We start from the raw sequence: 19,860 nt of genomic DNA on the forward strand, positions 1-19,860 counted from the left end.
ATTTTCAGACACAGGGATACCTAATGTATATGTTTCACAGTAATGTTATACTTTTATATGTATTCTAGGGAAAGGAGGTGAACTTTTATTTATTTTATTTTTTATTATATTTTTTTTAAGTGTTTTATTTTTTTTTTTACTATTTTATTATCCCCCGCCTAGGGGGCTTGAACCTGCAATCATTTGATTGCAAGTCCCATAGACGGCAATACAAGTGTATTGCCATCTATGGGAGATTCTATACATTACTATCGCGGAGGGTCATAGACCAGCCGCGATAGTAATATATATCTATGACAGGCCTGGGAGCCTTCATTAGGCTCCCGGCTGTCATCGGAACAGGTCGGCTCCTGCGGCCTCGCCGTGCAGGAGCCGGCCTGCATCACTAAAGGTATGGGGGGGGGGGCTAACTGACTGTCGGGACCTGCGGTGGAGGAGTGGGTTTGCAGCATGGCCGCGCTACTGTCACCGCTGGTTTTCTTCAGCGGCAGTAGCGCGGCAATCTGCAGGCCCCGGCAGCTAAGACAGTCCCCGGCATCTGCTGTAATAGACCGGCGGATGCCGGGGACTGTCTTAGCTGCCGGGGCCTGCGGATTGCCGCGCTACTGCCGCTGAAGAAAACCAGCGGTGGCAGTAGCGCGGCCATGCTGCAAACCCACATTCAGACTATAAGACGCACCCTCATTTTCCTCCGAAATTTGGGGGAAAAAAAGTGCGTCTTATAGTCCGAAAAATACGGTATATATGCACAGATTAAATTACACACAGCGGAACTCTTAACTAATTAAGTGACTTCTGAAGACAACTAAATACACTGGATTTTATTTAGGGGTATCAGAATACAGGGTGCTGAATACTTTCGCACGTCACACTTTTCAGATTTTTATTTGATTTACATTTTTAAAACCTTGTATCATTTTCCTTCTGCTTCACAATTATCTTCTACTTTGTGTTTGTCTATGACATGAAATCTCAATATACATTTAACGCTAGGTTCACACCTGCGTTCATGTCTCCGTTCTATGGTTTCCGTCTTCTGCATGGCAGAAGACGGAAACCATAGACCGGGTCCGGCCGTGAGCGGCGGTGAGCGTTTTAGGCTCTCCGCCGCGAAACCGGATTTTTTAATCCGGACACAGAGTAGTGCATGTCCGACTCTGTGTCCGGATTATAAAACCTGGTTTCGCGGCGGAGAGCGCAAAACGCTCACTGCCACTCACGGCCGGACAGCTTTCTCACCCATTCAAATGAATGGGTGAGAAAGTCTCCTGCAGGCTTCCGTCTCCTGCATCTGTTTTATGCAGGAAACGGAAACCTGCAATAAGGACAGATGAACGCTGATGTGAACGAGCCCTAAGTTTGTAAGGAGACAAAATGTGAAAAAAGTTCAAGGGGTATGAATACTCTTGCAAACCACTGTATAGAAGTCCATACATTTATTTATCCTCTTAGATGAACATACATCATGACAATGTGGACCCTGCCACTCAAACAATGGAATAAAATGCAACTGAAAACTCATATGTACCCCAAATAGGTAACAAAGAAAATTTACCCACAGAAAAAGCATGCACTCACAGCTCCAAAGCCAGAAAAAGTTATGGCTCTAAAAGTATGGTTCCACAAATAAGCAAATAATGTTTTTTTTCTGTACAATGAAACATAAAGACCTATCAACATTCTGTATTACTAATCATACTGACCAGCTGGTTATCGTGTCACTGATGCCAGGTTCGCACCTGCATTCAGGTTTGTACTTGTGGGGTCCACATTGGATCCCACAAATGGAAACTCAATCTGCTTATAAAAGCAGTTAGCTGCAGAAACCCACAAGTCCCATGGGGTCCACTTGGTTCCACCCGAAAAATGCAGAGAAAAAACGTCCAGCTTATAGGATTTATCTCTCCACATTTTTTAAGCAGAATGATGGATGTAATGCCTGAATGGGCAACGAACGCCGGTGTGAATCCAGCCGCACACCACACTATAAGCCAGTGATGGCTACCCTTTTGAGCTTGATGTGTCAAAATTCATAAAAAGCCTAGCTTTACTTGGGTGCTGTGTCACATCCAAGGTGCGCTGTAGCTTTACGTAACCTCCTGGTGTTCTTCAGCATTGTGACGTAAGTGTACAGTCATGGCCAAAAGTTTTGAAAATGATACAAATATTAATTTTTACAGAGTCTACTGCTTCAATTTTCCTAATGGCAATTTGCATATACTCCAGAATGTTATAAAGAGTGATCAGCTTAACAGCAATTACTTGCAAAGTCAATATTTGCCTAGAAAATGAACTTTATCCCCCAAAACACATTTCAACATCATTGCAGCCCTGCCTTAAAAGGACCAGCTAACATCGTTTCAGTTATTGCTCCATTAACACAGGTGTGGGTGTTGATGAGGACAGGGCTGGAGATCAATCTATCATGATTAAGTAAGAATGACACCACTGGACACTTTAAAAGGAGGCTGGTGCTTGGCATCATTGTTTCTCTTCTGTTAACCAGGGTTATCTCTAAAGAAACATGTGCAGTCATCATTGCACTGCACAAAAATGGCCTAACAGGGAAGAGTATCGCAGCTAAAAAGATTGCACCTCAGTCTACAATCTATTGCATCATCAAGAACTTCAAGGAGAGAGGTTCCATTGTTGGCAAAAAGGCTCCAGGGCGCCCAAGAAAGACCAGCAAGCGCCAGGACCATCTCTTAAAAGTGTTTCAGCTGCGGGATCGGGCTACCAGCAGTGCAAAGCTTGCTCAGGAATGGCAGCAGGCAGGTGTGAGTGCATCTGCACGCACTGTGAGGCAGAGACTCTTGGAGCAAGGCCTGGTCTCAAGGAGGGCAGCAAAGAAGCCACTTCTCTCCAGAAAAAAACATCAGGGACAGACTGATATTCTGCAAAAGGTACAGGGAGTGGACTGCTGACGACTGGGGTAAAGTCATTTTCTCTGCTGAATCCCCTTTTCGATTGTTTGGGACATCTGGAAAACAGCTTATTCGGAGAAGACAAGGTGAGCTCTACCACCAGTCTTGTCTCATGCCAACTGTAAAGCATCCTGAAACCATTCATGTGTGGGGTTGCTTCTTAGCCAAGGGAATCGGCTCTCTCACAGTCTTGCCTAAAAACACAGCCATGAATAAAGAATGGTACCAGAATGTCCTCCAAGATCAACTTCTCCCAACCGTCCAAGAGCAGTTTGGCGATCAACAATGCCTTTTCCAGCATGATGGAGCACCTTGCCATAAAGCAAAGGTGATAACTAAATGGCTCAGGGAACAAACATAGAGATTTTGGGTCCATGGCCTAGAAACTCCCCAGATCTTAATCCCATTGAGAACTTGTGGTCAATCATCAAGAGACGGTTGGTCAAACAAAAACCTACAAATTCTGACAAAATCCAAGCATTGATTGTGCAAGAATGGACTGCTATCAGTCAGGATTTGGTCCAGAAGTTGATTGAGAGCATGCCAGGGAGAATTGCAGAGGTCCTGATGAAGAAGAGTCAACACTGCAAATATTGACTTGCTGCATTAACTCTTTCTAACTGTCAATATAAGCTTTTGTTACTCATAATATGATTGCAATTATATTTCTGTATGTGATAAAAACATCTAAAACACACATAAAAACCAGAGGGCAGCAGATCATGTGAAAATATAAGATTTGTGTCATTCTCAAAACTTTTGGCCATGACTGTAGAGGAGGCAGCGGAGGGCGGCCAGGACAGGAGCAGGGATAGGTGAGTAAAAATTATCATCAGCTGTTTATTATACAAACACAACAAGTATCTGCTGAAGTGTGTCACCCAAAATGTCTTGGCGTGTCACCTTTAACGTACGTGTCACAGGTTTGCCATCACTGCTATAAGCGGTCAGTCTTCACTTTACACTATGTTTACACATTGAGAACCTCTCCATAAATGCACTATATTGTATGTGAGTCTATCATGCCCAGCTCTATGACGTCCTAACATATAGACCAATGTAACAGAGAAGCAAGAAGCAGCAGCCAGCACAGTCATACCTTGTTTCTCCCTCCTGCAGACACCCTTTGCTGGGAATTGGGGACAGGGAATGAAGAAGAGGGGACGTTCAGCATTGTGCCACACTGAGGTGATATAATGTACAGTGAAGCGTATATACGTACAGTACAGGGGCACTATGTCATACACAGCTACACCTGCCCAGATATCAGGGGGCACAGCGCATAGCTCTATACAGTCCTACAATGCTGAACAGTCCCCTCCACAACCTGACATCCCAAGCAGAGAGCCCACCGAGGATGCCTCGTCCAGTGAGCTAAAGGACCTTCGATGATGTCACCACCACGTGACCAGTGACGTATATAGGAGGAAGGAAGTGTCCGGAGTGTTGTACGTAGTGTATGTAGGCTGTGCACTATCGTGTATGGGGCATACAGTAGAGTTACGGAGCGTATAGAATATGCACTATGATTGAGGTGCAGGGTTGTACCTGTTATGTGCATATAGTAGAGTTATACAATGTATGTAGGCTGCGCACAATTATGTGTAGTGTGTGTACAGTAGAGTTACATAGTGTATGTAGGCTGCGCACAATTATGTGTATACAGTAGAGATACATAGTGTATGTAGGCTGCGCACAATTATGTGTAGTATGTATACAGTAGAGTTACATAGTGTATGTAGGCTGCGCAAAATTATGTGTATACAGTAGAGATACATAGTGTATGTAGGCTGCGCACAATTATGTGTAGTGTGTATACAGTAGAGTTACATAGTGTATGTAGGCTGCGCACAATTATGTGTATACAGTAGAGATACATAGTGTATGTAGGCTGCGCACAATTATGTGTAGTGTGTATACAGTAGAGTTACATAGTGTATGTAGGCTGCGCACAATTATGTGTAGTGTGTGTACAGTAGAGTTACATAGTGTATGTAGGCTGCGCACAATTATGTGTAGTGTGTGTACAGTAGAGTTACATAGTGTATGTAGGCTGCGCACAATTATGTGTATACAGTAGAGATACATAGTGTATGTAGGCTGCGCACAATTATGTGTAGTGTGTATACAGTAGAGTTACATAGTGTATGTAGGCTGCGCACAATTATGTGTATACAGTAGAGTTACATAGTGTATGTAGGCTGCGCACAATTATGTGTATACAGTAGAGATACATAGTGTATGTAGGCTGCGCACAATTATGTGTAGTGTGTGTACAGTAGAGTTACATAGTGTATGTAGGCTGCGCACAATTATGTGTACACAGTAGAGATACATAGTGTATGTAGGCTGCGCACAATTATGTGTAGTGTGTGTACAGTAGAGTTACATAGTGTATGTAGGCTGCGCACAATTATGTGTAGTGTGTGTACAGTAGAGTTACATAGTGTATGTAGGCTGCGCACAATTATGTGTATACAGTAGAGATACATAGTGTATGTAGGCTGCGCACAATTATGTGTAGTGTGTATACAGTAGAGTTACATAGTGTATGTAGGCTGCGCACAATTATGTGTATACAGTAGTTACATAGTGTATGTAGGCTGCGCACAATTATGTGTATACAGTAGAGTTACATAGTGTATGTAGGCTGCGCACAATTATGTGTATACAGTAGAGTTACATAGTGTATGTAGGCTGCGCACAATTATGTGTATACAGTAGAGTTACATAGTGTATGTAGGCTGCGCACAATTATGTGTATACAGTAGAGTTACATAGTGTATGTAGGCTGCGCACAATTATGTGTATACAGTAGAGATACATAGTGTATGTAGGCTGCGCACAATTATGTGTAGTGTGTATACAGTAGGGATACATAGTGTATGTAGGCTGCGCACAATTATGTGTAGTGTGTATACAGTAGAGTTACATAGTGCATGTAGGCTGCTCACTGTTAGGACTAGTTCACACAGAGTTTTCTGCAGGCAGATTTTGACACAGAATCCGCCTGCAAAAACAGCTCTCAGTGACTTCAATGGGAGCCGCTTGCGCTTTTTTTTCCACTAGCTAGTAGCGGAAAAAAGAATCGAGATGCCCTGATTCAGCCGTGGCGTCCGCATCTTGAGACGCGCTCCTATTCATTCGGGCCTAATCAGCAATGGGATGCCGCAACGGAATACTGATGCTGCATCGGCATCCTGTCGCAGCTAGCCACATGGAAAATTCACACGGCGGAAAAGGTTTCCCCAAGCTTTTCCTCTGTGTGAACATATATGTGTAGTGATCAAGTAGCAGTGCCTTATCTGTGGCATGCATCACTTCTAAGACAGCAGAAATGGTTAGCAATATACACTCACCGGCCACTTTATTAGGTACACCATGCTAGTAACGGGTTGGACCCCCTTTTGCCTTCAGAACTGCCTCAATTCTTCGTGGCATAGATTCAACAAGGTGCTGGAAGCATTCCTCAGAGATTTTGGTCCATATTGACATGATGGCATCACACAGTTGCCGCAGATTTGTCGGCTGCACATCCATGATGCAAATCTCCCGTTCCACCACATCCCAAAGATGCTCTATTGGATTGAGATCTGGTGACTGTGGAGGCCATTGGAGTACAGTGAACTCATTGTCATGTTCAAGAAACCAGTCTGAGATGATTCCAGCTTTATGACATGGCATTGCATTATCCTGCTGAAAGTAGCCATCAGATGTTGGGTACATTGTGGTCATAAAGGGATGGACATGGTCAGCAACAATACTCAGGTAGGCTTTGGCGTTGCAACGATGCTCAATTGGTACCAAGGGGCCCAAAGAGTGCCAAGAAAATATTCCCCACACCATGACACCACCACCACCAGCCTGAACCGTTGATACAAGGCAGGATGGATCCATGCTTTCATGTTGTTGACACCAAATTCTGACCCTACCATCCGAATGTCGCAGCAGAAATCGAGACTCATCAGACCAGGCAACGTTTTTCCAGTCTTCAATTGTCCAATTTCGATGAGCTTGTGCAAATTGTAGCCTCAGTTTCCTGTTCTTAGCTGAAAGGAGTGGCACCCGGTGTGGTCTTCTGCTGCTGTAGCCCATCTGCCTCAAAGTTCGACGTACTGTGCGTTCAGAGATGCTCTTCTGGCTACCTTGGTTGTAACGGGTGGCTATTTGAGTCACTGTTGCCTTTCTATCAGCTCGAACCAGTCTGGCCATTCTCCTCTGACCTCTGGCATCAACAACGCATTTCCGCCCACAGAACTGCCGCTCACTGGATGTTTTTTCTTTTTCGGACCATTCTCTGTAAACCCTAGAGATGGTTGTGTGTGAAAATCCCAGTAGATCAGCAGTTTCTGAAATACTCAGACCAGCCCTTCTGGCACCAACAACCATGCCACGTTCAAAGGCACTCAAATCACCTTTCTTCCCCATACTGATGCTCGGTTTGAACTGCAGGAGATTGTCTTGACCATGTCTACATGCCTAAATGCACTGAGTTGCCGCCATGTGATTGGCTGATTAGAAATTAAGTGTTAACAAGCAGTTGGACAGGTGTACCTAATAAAGTGGCCGGTGAGTGTACATTATGCATAGAATTTCTGTGACTGGTTCACATATGCTTCTGTCTACTTCTTGAGTTCTTTATAGCCAGCCTTTTGTGGGTTTGGGCAGTTTTTTGTTTCATTTGTTTCCTCCCCTGCAAGCATAGAACTGTGACTTTTTTAATTCTTCCCTCTACCTAGTCTTACCCCCCAGTTCACATATTGCGTTTGGGATTCCATTCGGGGAGTTCACTTGGAGACCCCCCCAGACCGGAAACCTATACACAGTAAAAAGCAGTTAGCTAAGAAACCATACGGCCCCCATAGGCTATAATGAGGTCCATGTGTTTTTCACTCGGTGTCCGCATAAATCATGCGGAGAGAAAAGTACTGCAAAAACACTTTTCTCTCCTCATGTTTTGTGCGGAAACCACACGGACCTAGGGAGAATTTTCAAAGCTCTGGTAAACTAAACCTCCCCTACCCTGATAGAGCTTTATAATCAAATCAAACAAGCTTTATTGGCATGTCCAAATAGATATTTGGCATTGCCAAAGCTAGTAAAGTGGAGGGGGGGGGGGAGAGTTGGGGTTGGGGGAAGATGGGGCTATAACAGTCCATGGGGTCTTATCTTCCTCTTAGTTGGTGACCGCTGCATGGGTGGGGGGGTGATTTGGGGTATAACAGTCCGTGGGGTCTCATCTTCCTCTTAGTTGGTGACAGCTGTATGGGGGGGGGGTGGTTTGGGGTACAACAGTCCATGGGGTCTCATCTTCGTCTTGTTTTGGTGACAGCTGGACACATATTGGGCAGCGATCTCCACAGTGGTCTCCACCTCTCCCAGTAGGATGTAGAGTTTCCTCTTCTCGTCTGCAGATGTGAAGTCTGGGATGTGGGCTATTATGATCATGGGCCCAACATCAGTGGGGTGTAAAACAGCCTATATTAGCAGTGATGAACATCAGGAAGGTCCTGCTGGTATTGGGCAGTCCCCAGCTCGGGGAATACCCAAGCTGATTTCTATTGGCTTTGGGTGGTGCTTGACAAATTGTATGTGACCGATTGCGTTTGGACTTTTCTCTCCAGCTTGTATATTGCCGCCTCAGCTGCATTCTTAGGACCCATTCACACGGAGTAAACGTGCGTGTATTTTGGCAAAATACACGTGTAAAAATAAGACTCCCGTTGACTTCAATGACATTTTTTTACATGTGTAAAAAAACGTCAAAGTACACATGTAAAATGTCATTGAAGTCAGTGGGAGTCTTATTTTTACATGTGTAATTTTGTGGGTGGTGAACTATTTTTGTAACTAACACCGTAGGGCAGGGGTCTCAAATTCAACTCAGCATGTGGGCCGCAGAGCAAGATCCCAGCCAGTCGGCGGGCTGCACTGCGGCAAATTTAGCTCCACCCACTTTTATGTTGACTCCGCCCATTCATTTTCCATGTGCCCCCCCACACTGTATAATCCTCCTACAGTCACCCGTAAACTATATGTCCCCCCTCCATCTTTCCCCCAGTTACATATACACCCTTCATCTGCCCCCAGATTCATGTCCCCCCATCTCTGCCCCAGATTCATGTCCTCCCCATCTCTGCCCCCAGATTCATGTCCCCCCATCTCTGCCCCCAGATTCATGTCCCCCCATTTCTGCCCCAGTGTCATGCCGTTCTCCCCCCTCCCTTCGTCTGCCCCCAGTGTCATGAGCCCCTTCATTCCACCTCAATGTTTAAAGAGGACCTTTCACCATTTTGCCCACATGCAGTTCTATATACTGGCGGAAAGCTGACAGTGCGCTGAGTTCAGCGCACTGTCGGCTTTCCCTATGTGGGCCCAGTGTGAAGAGCTTACGGTCCGGTACCGTAGCTCTTCTATGGTCAGAAGGGAGTTTCTGCCACTCAGTCAGAGACATCCTTCTTCACAGCACAGCCAATTGCGCTGTGCTGTGAGAGCCGGGAGGAACTCCCCCCTCCCTCTGCTCGCAGTACTCGTCCATAGACGAGCATTATCAGGGAGGGAGGGGGCGTTCCTCCCGGCTCTCACAGCACAGCGCGATTGGCTGTGCTGTGAAGAAGGACGTCTCTGGCTAACTGTCAGAAACTCCCTTCTGACCACAGAAGAGCTACGGTACCGGACCGTAAGCTCTTCACACTGGGCCCACATCGGGAAAGCCGACAGTGCGCTGAATTCAGCGCACTGTCAGCTTTCTGGCAGTATATAGAACTGCATGTGGGCAAAATGGTGAAAGGTCCTCTTTAACACACAAAAAAACACTTATACTCACCATCCAACGCTCCCCCGCCGCGCTCTGCAGTTTCACTAATAGACCTGTAGGCGCGATGTGATGATGTGACGTCATCACATCGCGCCTATATGTCCACTAGCCGGAAAGTAGCGGCTAGTGGATATAATCATCTCGCAATTGTATTCAACTCAGATCCGGCGTCTGAGTTTGAGACCCCTGCCGTAGGGTCTGCTATTGGACATTATACTGACTGGAGGGCCTATATGGGACATTATACTCTGCTAAGCGCCCGCTATGGGACATTATATTGTGTGAAGGGACATTATATTGTGTGGAGGGACCACTTTACAATTTACCATAAAGCTAAAACCAGTAACAGATAAACATAGCTTATCTTGTGACAATTCAAGTGTCAAGGACGGGAAATATTAGGCAACAAGTGAACAGTTCAATCTTTAAGTTGATTGGTTAGAAGCATGAAAAATGGCAAGGGCAAGGTTTTGAGTGACTCATGAATTGTGATGGCTATAGATGATTAAGTCAGAGCATCAACAAAATGGCTGTTCTTTTGGGCTTTTCCCAGTAAGCAGTCGCTTGCAGTTACCAGATGTGGTCTAATTTAGGATGATTGGTCAAAGCTCGATGGGGGGGAGGGGGGGCTAAAGAGGTGTATATTTGGTCTGTAGGAGGCAGAGATCACAGCTGAACGCTGAAAAAATCAGCATCCTGCTCAATCCTGCCATGATTCAGCTGTGGATTCCGCAGCTCGAGGCTCCTGCTCATTAGGACCATTCATCCGGGCCTAATCAGCAGCGGAAAGCTGGGCATCTTCATGACATGGGTATATGGGCGAATACGGCAGCAAAAAATGAAGAGGCATTTACCTTCCTTTTCCGAAATGTAATCTTAGCCGGAGGGCCCATTCACATGGAGTAAACGCGTGTGTATTTTGGCAAAATACACGTGTAAAAATAAGACTCCCATTGACTTCAATGACATTTTTTTACACATGTAAAAAAAACACATCAAACTACACGTGTAAAATGTCATTGAAGTCACTGGGAGTCTTATTTTTACAGGTGTATTTTTTACACATGTATTTTGCCAAAATACACGGTAATCCGTTCAGGGGAGTCTGCATGTGGACCCCCCAAACGGACTACCAAACGCATGTGCAAGAGGTGTGCAGTGAAAGCACACGGACCCCATAGACTATAATGGAGTCCATGTGCTTGCCGTGAGATCTCCGCACAAGTCATGTGGACAGAAAAGTAGATTGTGAAGTACTTTCATGTCCGCATGTTCCCTGCTGAGATCTTGCGGCAAGCACACGAACCCCATTATAGTCTATGGGGATCCGTGTGCTTTCACTGCGCACTGCTTGTAAATGCGTTCGATAGTACGCTCAGGGGGGTCCCCATGCGGACTCCCCTGAACGGATTACCGAGGCAGATGTGAACGAGGCCTTGGGCAGTAGATCGAGAATTTGTATAATATATATGACCACCTTACGAAAAATAATGTATATATAGAGTATGTAGAATTTTAATGAAATAACATAAAATAATAGAATTACATAAAAAGAATACCCTTATTTATGTGCTATATATACCACAATTTTTATGACTGATCATACTGTAAATAAAGCTAAAGAAAAATAATGATGCATAGCAATATGTACAAATGTTCCCATTTATACTGCATGTAAGGTAATAACAATGTCTAATGACAGGTACTTACATAGAAATTTTTTAACACCAACTTTTAAAACACATAGTAGTAGTGTTGGGACTGACATTGGAAATAATTACTATATCCACTAACATAAAATCCAGAGGTACACACAATATATGCTCTTTAATGTTTTAATGTTGGAAAAAAATATTAATCTTGATTATAAAGTCACAAAAATACACATTTCTAGCCTAGACTACAGGTGCTGTGTACATTCATCTGTATCCTGTTGCTCACTCATCTGATGTTGCCCAGGATGCAAATTTTAGTACAATTGGTTTCTTCGGCTGCATGAAACCTTTAATGTCGAACTCCATTGGGATCTGTTAAACAGATTTACATACAGTTAAGTAATACAAATCTAATATCATTGTTATTTTTGATTTAGCATATTCGTTTTACTGACATTTATATGAATATATATTTCAGTCAGCCTCATAGACTCTTATATAATTAACCCCAAATATTTCTTGCCCTATTTTGAAAACAGAAATACTATATGTAGTACCAGCAAAAAATATATTAAATTTCATATTTGTATGTGTTGTAACATCTAGTAGTGTGCAAAATAAAGCAATGCAGCACTTCTTATTATCAATATTCATGTGCACCATACATGAAAAACTAGCAAGGGTACTGTGTATTGAGAGAACAGTTTTAGAAAATAAAAACCTCCTGTGTTCAGGCTGATAGAATACTAATGACAAAATAGCAATGAGCTACGGATTGATAGCTGAAAGACTACTGTAACAGTATGATACAGTTCAGGAATTTCAGGTTTATGTTCTATAAAAATTCCTCAGTGTGACTCTTATTGAATCATCATTCCTGTGTGCCAAATGTAAATTACAAATGTAACTAGGCCAAATATCTGGTAAGATGAAAGACAGTGGAGGACGGTGTGGAAATCCCAGGAGGTTGCTGCCGCCAGGCGGACACAGCGGCTCAACGAGCTGCGGAATCCGCCTGAAGAAAGGGCAGCTCGCTTCTTTTTTCCACTAGCGGCAACATGCCGCTAGCGGAAAAAAAGAACGCTAGTGGTCTACATAGACCACTATTGTGAGGGGGCGGATTATGACGTGGATTACACCCATAATCCACCCACTCTGTGCCCGTGTGAACGGACCCTTAAATACTATCATGGTGTTTATCATACACCTTCCAATCTTTGTTACGCATTCCAGTATCTGATTCGAAGCTCCACCCACATACCTTTCAACCAATAGAAACAAAAAGTGTGATGTTGATTTGGTGGAGATTTGTTCAGTGCTTTGTTAGTTATGATGACATGAAGACCTGCCGGTACCTCAGAGACACACGATAGTAAGTATGTAACTTTTTTTTAATGATTATGGACATGCTGCATAACTAATTAACTCAATTAATTAATTAATTGCATAATTAATTATTTTGTTTCCACTTATAGATTAGAAACTGTTGAAATCTGCAAACCATAATGAATATACAACCTGGTCCTTCTCGGGCTAAACGAGCCAGAAATGACTTTTTATATTGCAAAGCCAAAGCAAATTATATTGTAAGGTTTCTATATGAATGTAGAAAGTCTAAGAGGAAAATAGAGAATTTTTTCTAAATTCAAAAAAGGGGGACAATAGAGGAATCCCACAGACACCTTGATAGTACTTATGTGAGAAATCCTGATGAAAGTATCTAAGGGTTATTGCAGTTATAAGTACTACACACTTACTTCAATCTACATCATACCGGTAACAGGGTAAATAGTAGAGAGCACACAGGGATAAGAGACCGGAGAACTATAAAATAGGCTTTTAATAAATCCCACGGTCTGAACACAACATTCCAAAATATCGGCACCACCCAGTACTCCAATGCTAGGCAAAGTTACAGTCATAAGTCCTTATTGAGGCAACAACTGTCAGTCTCTGGACTTATTTCCTTGAAGTGACCACGATCTGGCCTGACCGTTAAGTGCTGTCTCGTCTCCAGAACTCACACACAAGAACTTCCCCATCCATCCCTGACAGTATCATGTCCTCCCCCTCAGCAGAGCAGGATGTACATCCTATAGAGCAGGGGTGCCCAATACGTCAATTGTGATCTACCAGTCGATCGCAATGGACGTATGGGTCGATCGTGGGATGCAGCCAGGGATCCCCGGTGTCTGCTTGTTCACAGTGCAGGCTGAGAGTCGACTCTCAGCCTGCACTGTGAACAAGCACTCCGGACACTTGCAGGCCAGGCAGAAGCAGCTTCGGGGGATGACGTGCTCCCCGCTCTGAAGGGGGTGGGGGTGCTGCTTGTTCACAGCGCAGGCTGAGAGTCATCTACAGACACTGGCAGGCGGGGCTGCCTGCGCTGTGAACAAGCAGACAGCAGGGATCCCTGGGCGGCCACAGAACGCCGCTGTCTCATGCTCCTCCTACAGGCCCACCCCGGCCCCGCCCACAAGAAGTGGGTAGTAGATCTTTGGACTTGGTCATGTTATAAAGTAGCTCACATGCTGAAAAAGTGTGAGCACCCCTGCTATAGAGGGAGTCTCTGGCTCATGGACATTGGATTAACTCACAGACATGCAGTCCAGAGTATTGACCCCCTTTGGTGACTGGAGGAGACAGGCATTCATCAGGAGAGACCAACATCATTCAGCTGGTTTTTAGATGGGGCAATTGCATGGATTTAATGCTCCTCCTGCTCTGGGCTCTTAGTCTGGCTGTGGTAGCTAAATGGGAGCCAATACACTTATTAGTACATAGGGGCAGGATTCACCTCAAATCCAGTACCAGTATGACAGAAATTGATCTGGTAATGACAATATCCTTCAACTTTGAAAGTAAAACACTCCCTTTCTTAGTAGCTACACAGTTCATGAGAGTAACTCTCTGAACCTGCCTTAATATTATAGCACCAACAGCAGCTTATTTCCCTCTCCCTGTTGAGAACAAATTAACACTCCGCTGAGACAAGTGTGTATGTTTTTCGGAAGGTCAGAAAAAAGGATTTGACCTGACCAACAGCTATCTATACAGGATATGGCCATATTTATAGGTACGTGTTAAGACCAATGATAGAGAAACAATAAATCATAATGTTGACTGTGTATGGAGTAGTTAGCTCACCAATGTGTCTTTACATGGTCGACAGGTATAATGCTGAAGGATGGCTGTGATGGCTACTTTCATACTCAACATAGCAAATCTCATGCCTATACAGTTCCTTGGTCCATCTCCAAAAGGTAAAAAGGTGTATGGTGTATGGTTTTCTCTATTTTCTTTACTGAATCTGGAGGAACAGGGGAAAAAAAGGTAATACCAGAGCTTACTGGCTTCCAAACTTTAAATAGGAATCCCTCTAAAGACAAGATTACTTATGGCTTATGTTACCTCTCAGGCCGGAATTCTTCAGGTTCAGGCCAATATTCAGGATCATTGTGCAACACGTATGCTGGAATCATGCAGACTGCTCCTTTTGGGATGGTGACACCATTAATCTCAACAGTTTGCTTTGAAACTCTCTCTAGTCTTCCTGCTGGAGGGTACATACGGAGAGTCTCCTGAATAACCATATCTAGGTATTCCATCTTCATCAATATGTCATATGTAGGACTAGCCTGAGAATAGATAAAATGAATTATATAGCACAGGGGTACTTAAGAACATTTAGGAAAGGTCCACTAGGTCCATCAGGTTAAGGTCCAAACTGAGCAACAGCTGAATGTGTCCACTATTTACATATGTTAAGACATGCCCAGATCTGCTCATACCCCTTTGACCCCACCAATTCTTTTTGTGCCCCATTCAATAATAGTGCCCTTAGCTATAACATATAATGATGAAGTTACCTTAGTGCCCCACATAATATAATGCCGCCTTACTGACCCTTCACAGTATAATGCCTGCTTAGTGGTCTCTGCATGGTTTATTGCCTCATTAATGCTCCCACCCAATATAATGTCCCCTTAGTTCTGCCCCAAATAGTGTAATGCCCCATTAGTGCCACCACACAGTGGAATGCCCCTTAGAGACCCAACAGAACTGATAGATTAAAACAGCGGCAGCAGGTTTGGGTAATCATCGCAGCATAGACATGGTACTCCTATGGCGGCCGCAGGGTTGATAAAAGAGCAGTGGTTGGAAGATCAGTCTTTTTCCCAACTGCTGCCATTTTGGAAGACAAGGAGGCAGGATTTCAAACAGTTGGTGGTTGTTCTGCCAGTTCAGATGGCAGTCCACCATTTGAATAACCCAGCCATAGGATATATTTTAGGATAATTGAATACAACAATGTAGAGCTAGTTGCCCACTGGTGTTGTTTGAATTCTATGCAACACTTTGATAAGATAGGAGAATCTATGAAGATCAGCAACGCAATCCATTATAGCCTAACAGATTTAAAGAATGATATATCTACTGTGCATATAAACAAATCATAAGTCTAGTCCCTGATATAATATTTGGGGCTGAAGGCTGATTTCTAATTGGCATATTTAAGGGGAGTTTATCTCCTCCAAGCATATTCAACTGCCACCACCATGTTATAGATTACATTACAGTGATAAACATCATACCAGGGTTATGTAAAACACTTCTGTAGATTTGGGAAAAACAACTTTGACACTTTATTATGCAATTGAGGCACTGGCGGGAAGCACTGTTCTTGCTATTCAGACCCATACCATCTCCTGCCTGCGCCATCTCTTGCAGAGAGAGTTGAACCTCCTACTGCTATGATATCACCTATCCTACCTAAGCAGCAAGATCAGTGCTCCAAGAGGTGATAGCCTGACCCCAGTACACCAAGTGCCTCAGTTATGTAAAACTTCTAAGTTGTTTTTCTCCAAATTTACAAGTGTGACATATACAGTGGGGCAAAAAAGTATTTAGTCAGTCACCAATAGTGCAAGTTCCACCACTTAAAAAGATGAGGCGTCTGTAATTTACATCATAGGTAGACCTCAACTATGAGAGACAAAATGAGAAAACAAATCCAGAAAATCACATTGTCTGATTTTGTAAGAATTTATTTGCAAATTATGGTGGAAAATAAGTATTTGGTCACCTACAAACAATCAAGATTTCTGGCTCTCACAGACCTGTAACTTCTTCTTTAAGAGTCTCCTCTTTCCTCCACTCATTACCTGTAGTAGTCTGTTTAAACTTGTTATCAGTATAAAAAGACACCTGTGCACACCCTCAAACAGTCAGACTCCAAACTCCACTATGGTGAAGACCAAAGAGCTGTCAAAGGACACCAGAAACAAAATTGTAGCCCTGCACCAGGCTGGGAAGACTGAATCTGCAATAGGCAACCAGCTTGGATTGAAGAAATCAACTGTGGGAGCAATAATTAGAAAATGGAAGACATACAAGACCACTGATAATCCCCCTCGATCTGGGGCTCCATGCAAAATCTCACCCCGTGGGGTCAAAATGATCACAAGAACGGTGAGCAAAAATCCCAGAACCACGCGGGGGGACCTAGTGAATGAACTGCAGAGAGCTGGGACCAATGTAACAAAGCCTACCATCAGTAACACACTACGCCGCCAGGGACTCAGATCCTGCAGTGCCAGACGTGTCCCACTGCTTAAGCCAGTACATGTACGGGCTCATATGAAGTTTGCTAGAGAGCATTTGGATGATCCAGAAGAGTATTGGGAGAATGTCCTATGGTCTGATGAAACCAAACTGGAACTGTTTGTTAGAAACACAACTTTTCGTGTTTGGAGGAAAAAGAATACTGAGTTGCATCCATCAAACACCATACCTACTGTAAAGCAAGGGGGTGGAAACATCATGCTTTGGGGCTGTTTCTCTGCAAAGGGGCCAGGACGACTGATCCGGGTACATGAAAGAATGAATGGGGCCATGTATCGTGAGATTTTGAGTGCAAACCTCCTTCCATCAGCAAGGGCATTGAAGATGAAACGTGGCTGGGTCTTTCAACATGACAATGATCCAAAGCACACCGCCAGGGCAACGAAGGAGTGGCTTTGTAAGAAGCATTTCAAGGTCCTGGAGTGGCCTAGCCAGTCTCCAGATCTCAACCCTATAGAAAACCTTTGGAGGGAGTTGAAAGTCCGTGTTGCCAAGCGACAGCCCCAAAACATCACTGCTCTAGAGGAGATCTGAATGGAGGAATGGGCCAACATACCAACAACAGTGTGTGCCAACCTTGTGAAGACTTACAGAAAACGTTTGACCTCTGTCATTGCCAACAAAGGATATATAATAAAGTATTGACATGAAATTTTGTTACTAACCAAATACTTATTTTCCACCATAATTTGCAAATAAATTCTTACAAAATCAGACAATGTGATTTTCTGGATTTGTTTTCTCATTTTGTCTCTCATAGTTGAGGTCTACCTATGATGTAAATTACAGACGCCTCTCATCTTTTTAAGTGGTGGAACTTGCACTATTGGTGACTGACCTAAATACTTTTTTGCCCCACTGCATAAAACAGGTATAGTGTTTATCACTGTAATGTCCTCTGTAAAATGGTGGCAGTGAAATATACTTCAAAGAGTTAATAGATATTTTTAAATGTGATCACCTAACAATCGAATGATCCTTTCATCCCAATACAGTAGCAATGTGCCAAACTAGTGGGCAATGCTCAAGAACCAAGACTCCTAGGAATGTCCATTAACAATCAACCTGTGTAAAGGGGCTTTAGAGTAAGTTCACATGGATTTTTTTGGAACGGAACCTGAAGCTTAGTTTTGGGTATTTTAATAGTACAAGAGGTTGTTTGTAGAGGGAAATTATAACTACAAGGGAGGGGATATTATGAACATAAGGGGGTGGTCATTGATAAAAGGGGTCAATGGGAGCCGGTACCGTACACGCGGCGCTATTTTGCAGCCATGATATTGTGGCGGCCGCAAAATAGCGCCGCATGTACGGTACCGGCTCCCATTGAAAACAATGGGAGCGTATACGGCCCGCAAATCCTCCCGCGGCGTCTACGTACCAAATGACGAGCCAGAATACTCTGTGTGAACCTGGCCTAAGGGTGCAGTATTTGTCAGGGGGAATCAGGGGCATACTATGAAGGGGCAATTAATTTAATGAATGTTTTGGAAATTCTGCGATTTCCAAAACCTCAGCGGTTTTGGAAATTGCAGCATGTTCACTGCACATATTTTTCCACAATGTGTGGATGGGATTTGCTAGAATCCCATTCACTTTGCAGGAAAAGTAAAATATCGGATTTTCCCTTGCTGTTTTTTGCCACATACAGGCTGTAATTTCCAAAATGATCAGTTGTATGAAGCTATAGATAGATAGACAGACAGACAGATATCAGAGAAAGATTCTGCAAGTCTTGAGAAAGACTCAATTGCAGAGCTAAAGCGTCTACTATGGCGACTAAAGACCCTGTTTTTTACTTTGGTGTGCTGCCTATTTTCTAGATATATTAGGTGGATGGGTAGATACATATGAGGCAGATAGATAGATAGAGAGCCAGACACACAGGTAGATATACTTTTCATCTATTCCACTATATTTGTCAAAAAATTATTGGTATGTATATTGATTTATATATAGGAACTAGAAAGATAGATAGCAGTTAAAAAGTGTCGAGAAATTAGATTTGCAGGTTTGAGACCTGCAGATCTCTGTACCTAATAGCAGATAACTAATTCTAACAGCAGATCTGTAAGGAATGATGCCATTTTAAATATGAGATTCTTATCTTTAAAATAACTCCAAGATCTTCTTCATAGCCCTTACGAATCCTGAGATATTAGTAATACAGACATATTACATATGTTTTCCTTGTGAAGAAATATGATATAGATCCATGGCAGGGAGAAGATTAAAGGGATATTCCCATATCATCAAATTGTGGCTGTTAAGAATAATTGATCGCTGTCGCAACCCCTGCAGCTGGAATGTATGGCAGCAGCCAAACTGTTCCTGTAGCTCCCATAGAGAAAAGCAGCTATGGAAACAGTGTAGGTAGATGTTCCTGTAAATCTAGCCCTAGGGGCAAGACCTTTAGAGTCAAGGCCAAGATGGGAACAATCCTTTAAGGTACAATATGTAGATCAGACAAATATGCATGTACACAATCAATTCTAACCTTATCAGGAAGATATGAGTCAATCTCCTCCTGCAGTTTCTTCTGAACATCAGGGTGGGTGGCCAAATTATAAAGCAAGTAAGTTAATGTCGAACTTGTAGTCTCAAATCCAGCCAGTATAAAAACAACAGACTGAGCCATAATCTCTGTATCTGTCAGTGCTGTAAAGTAAAGTACAGTGGGTTCTTAAGATGCATTTGACAGTTTTTAGAATAAAAAATGTAAAATACACATAGTGGACATTTTAATATAACTATTAGGACATGATCTAACAAGCTTTGAATGACTACATGTGCAAGACACTGGTTTGAGAATATATAAAAACTTCTGGTTTCCCGTGTT

General features: G+C 43.3%; 2 protein-coding genes across 3 annotated transcripts in view; both read right to left on the reverse strand.

Annotated features, from left to right (window-relative positions):
* CYB5R4 (cytochrome b5 reductase 4) overlaps nt 1–4,298 on the reverse strand; it is a 150,862-nt gene extending 146,564 nt beyond the window's left edge. For both annotated transcript variants that reach the window (XM_075268257.1, XM_075268255.1), the window contains exon 1: nt 4,024–4,298. In XM_075268257.1, coding sequence (XP_075124358.1) covers nt 4,024–4,098 — 75 coding nt within the window. In that variant the 5' untranslated portion in view covers nt 4,099–4,298. The remainder of the gene's footprint in view (nt 1–4,023) is intronic.
* A 7,308-nt stretch (nt 4,299–11,606) lies between these two features.
* LOC142197740 (cytochrome P450 3A9-like) overlaps nt 11,607–19,860 on the reverse strand; it is a 39,017-nt gene continuing 30,763 nt past the window's right edge. Inside the window, exons 10-13 of the mRNA XM_075268258.1 lie at nt 19,519–19,679; nt 14,808–15,034; nt 14,544–14,706; nt 11,607–11,768 (exon numbers count right to left, since the gene is read on the reverse strand). Of these exons, the coding sequence (XP_075124359.1) occupies nt 11,679–11,768; nt 14,544–14,706; nt 14,808–15,034; nt 19,519–19,679 (641 nt within the window). The 3' untranslated portion in view covers nt 11,607–11,678. The remainder of the gene's footprint in view (nt 11,769–14,543; nt 14,707–14,807; nt 15,035–19,518; nt 19,680–19,860) is intronic.

This window comes from Leptodactylus fuscus, chromosome 3 (assembly GCF_031893055.1).
Source record: "Leptodactylus fuscus isolate aLepFus1 chromosome 3, aLepFus1.hap2, whole genome shotgun sequence".
Classification (NCBI taxonomy): Eukaryota; Metazoa; Chordata; class Amphibia; order Anura; family Leptodactylidae; genus Leptodactylus; species Leptodactylus fuscus.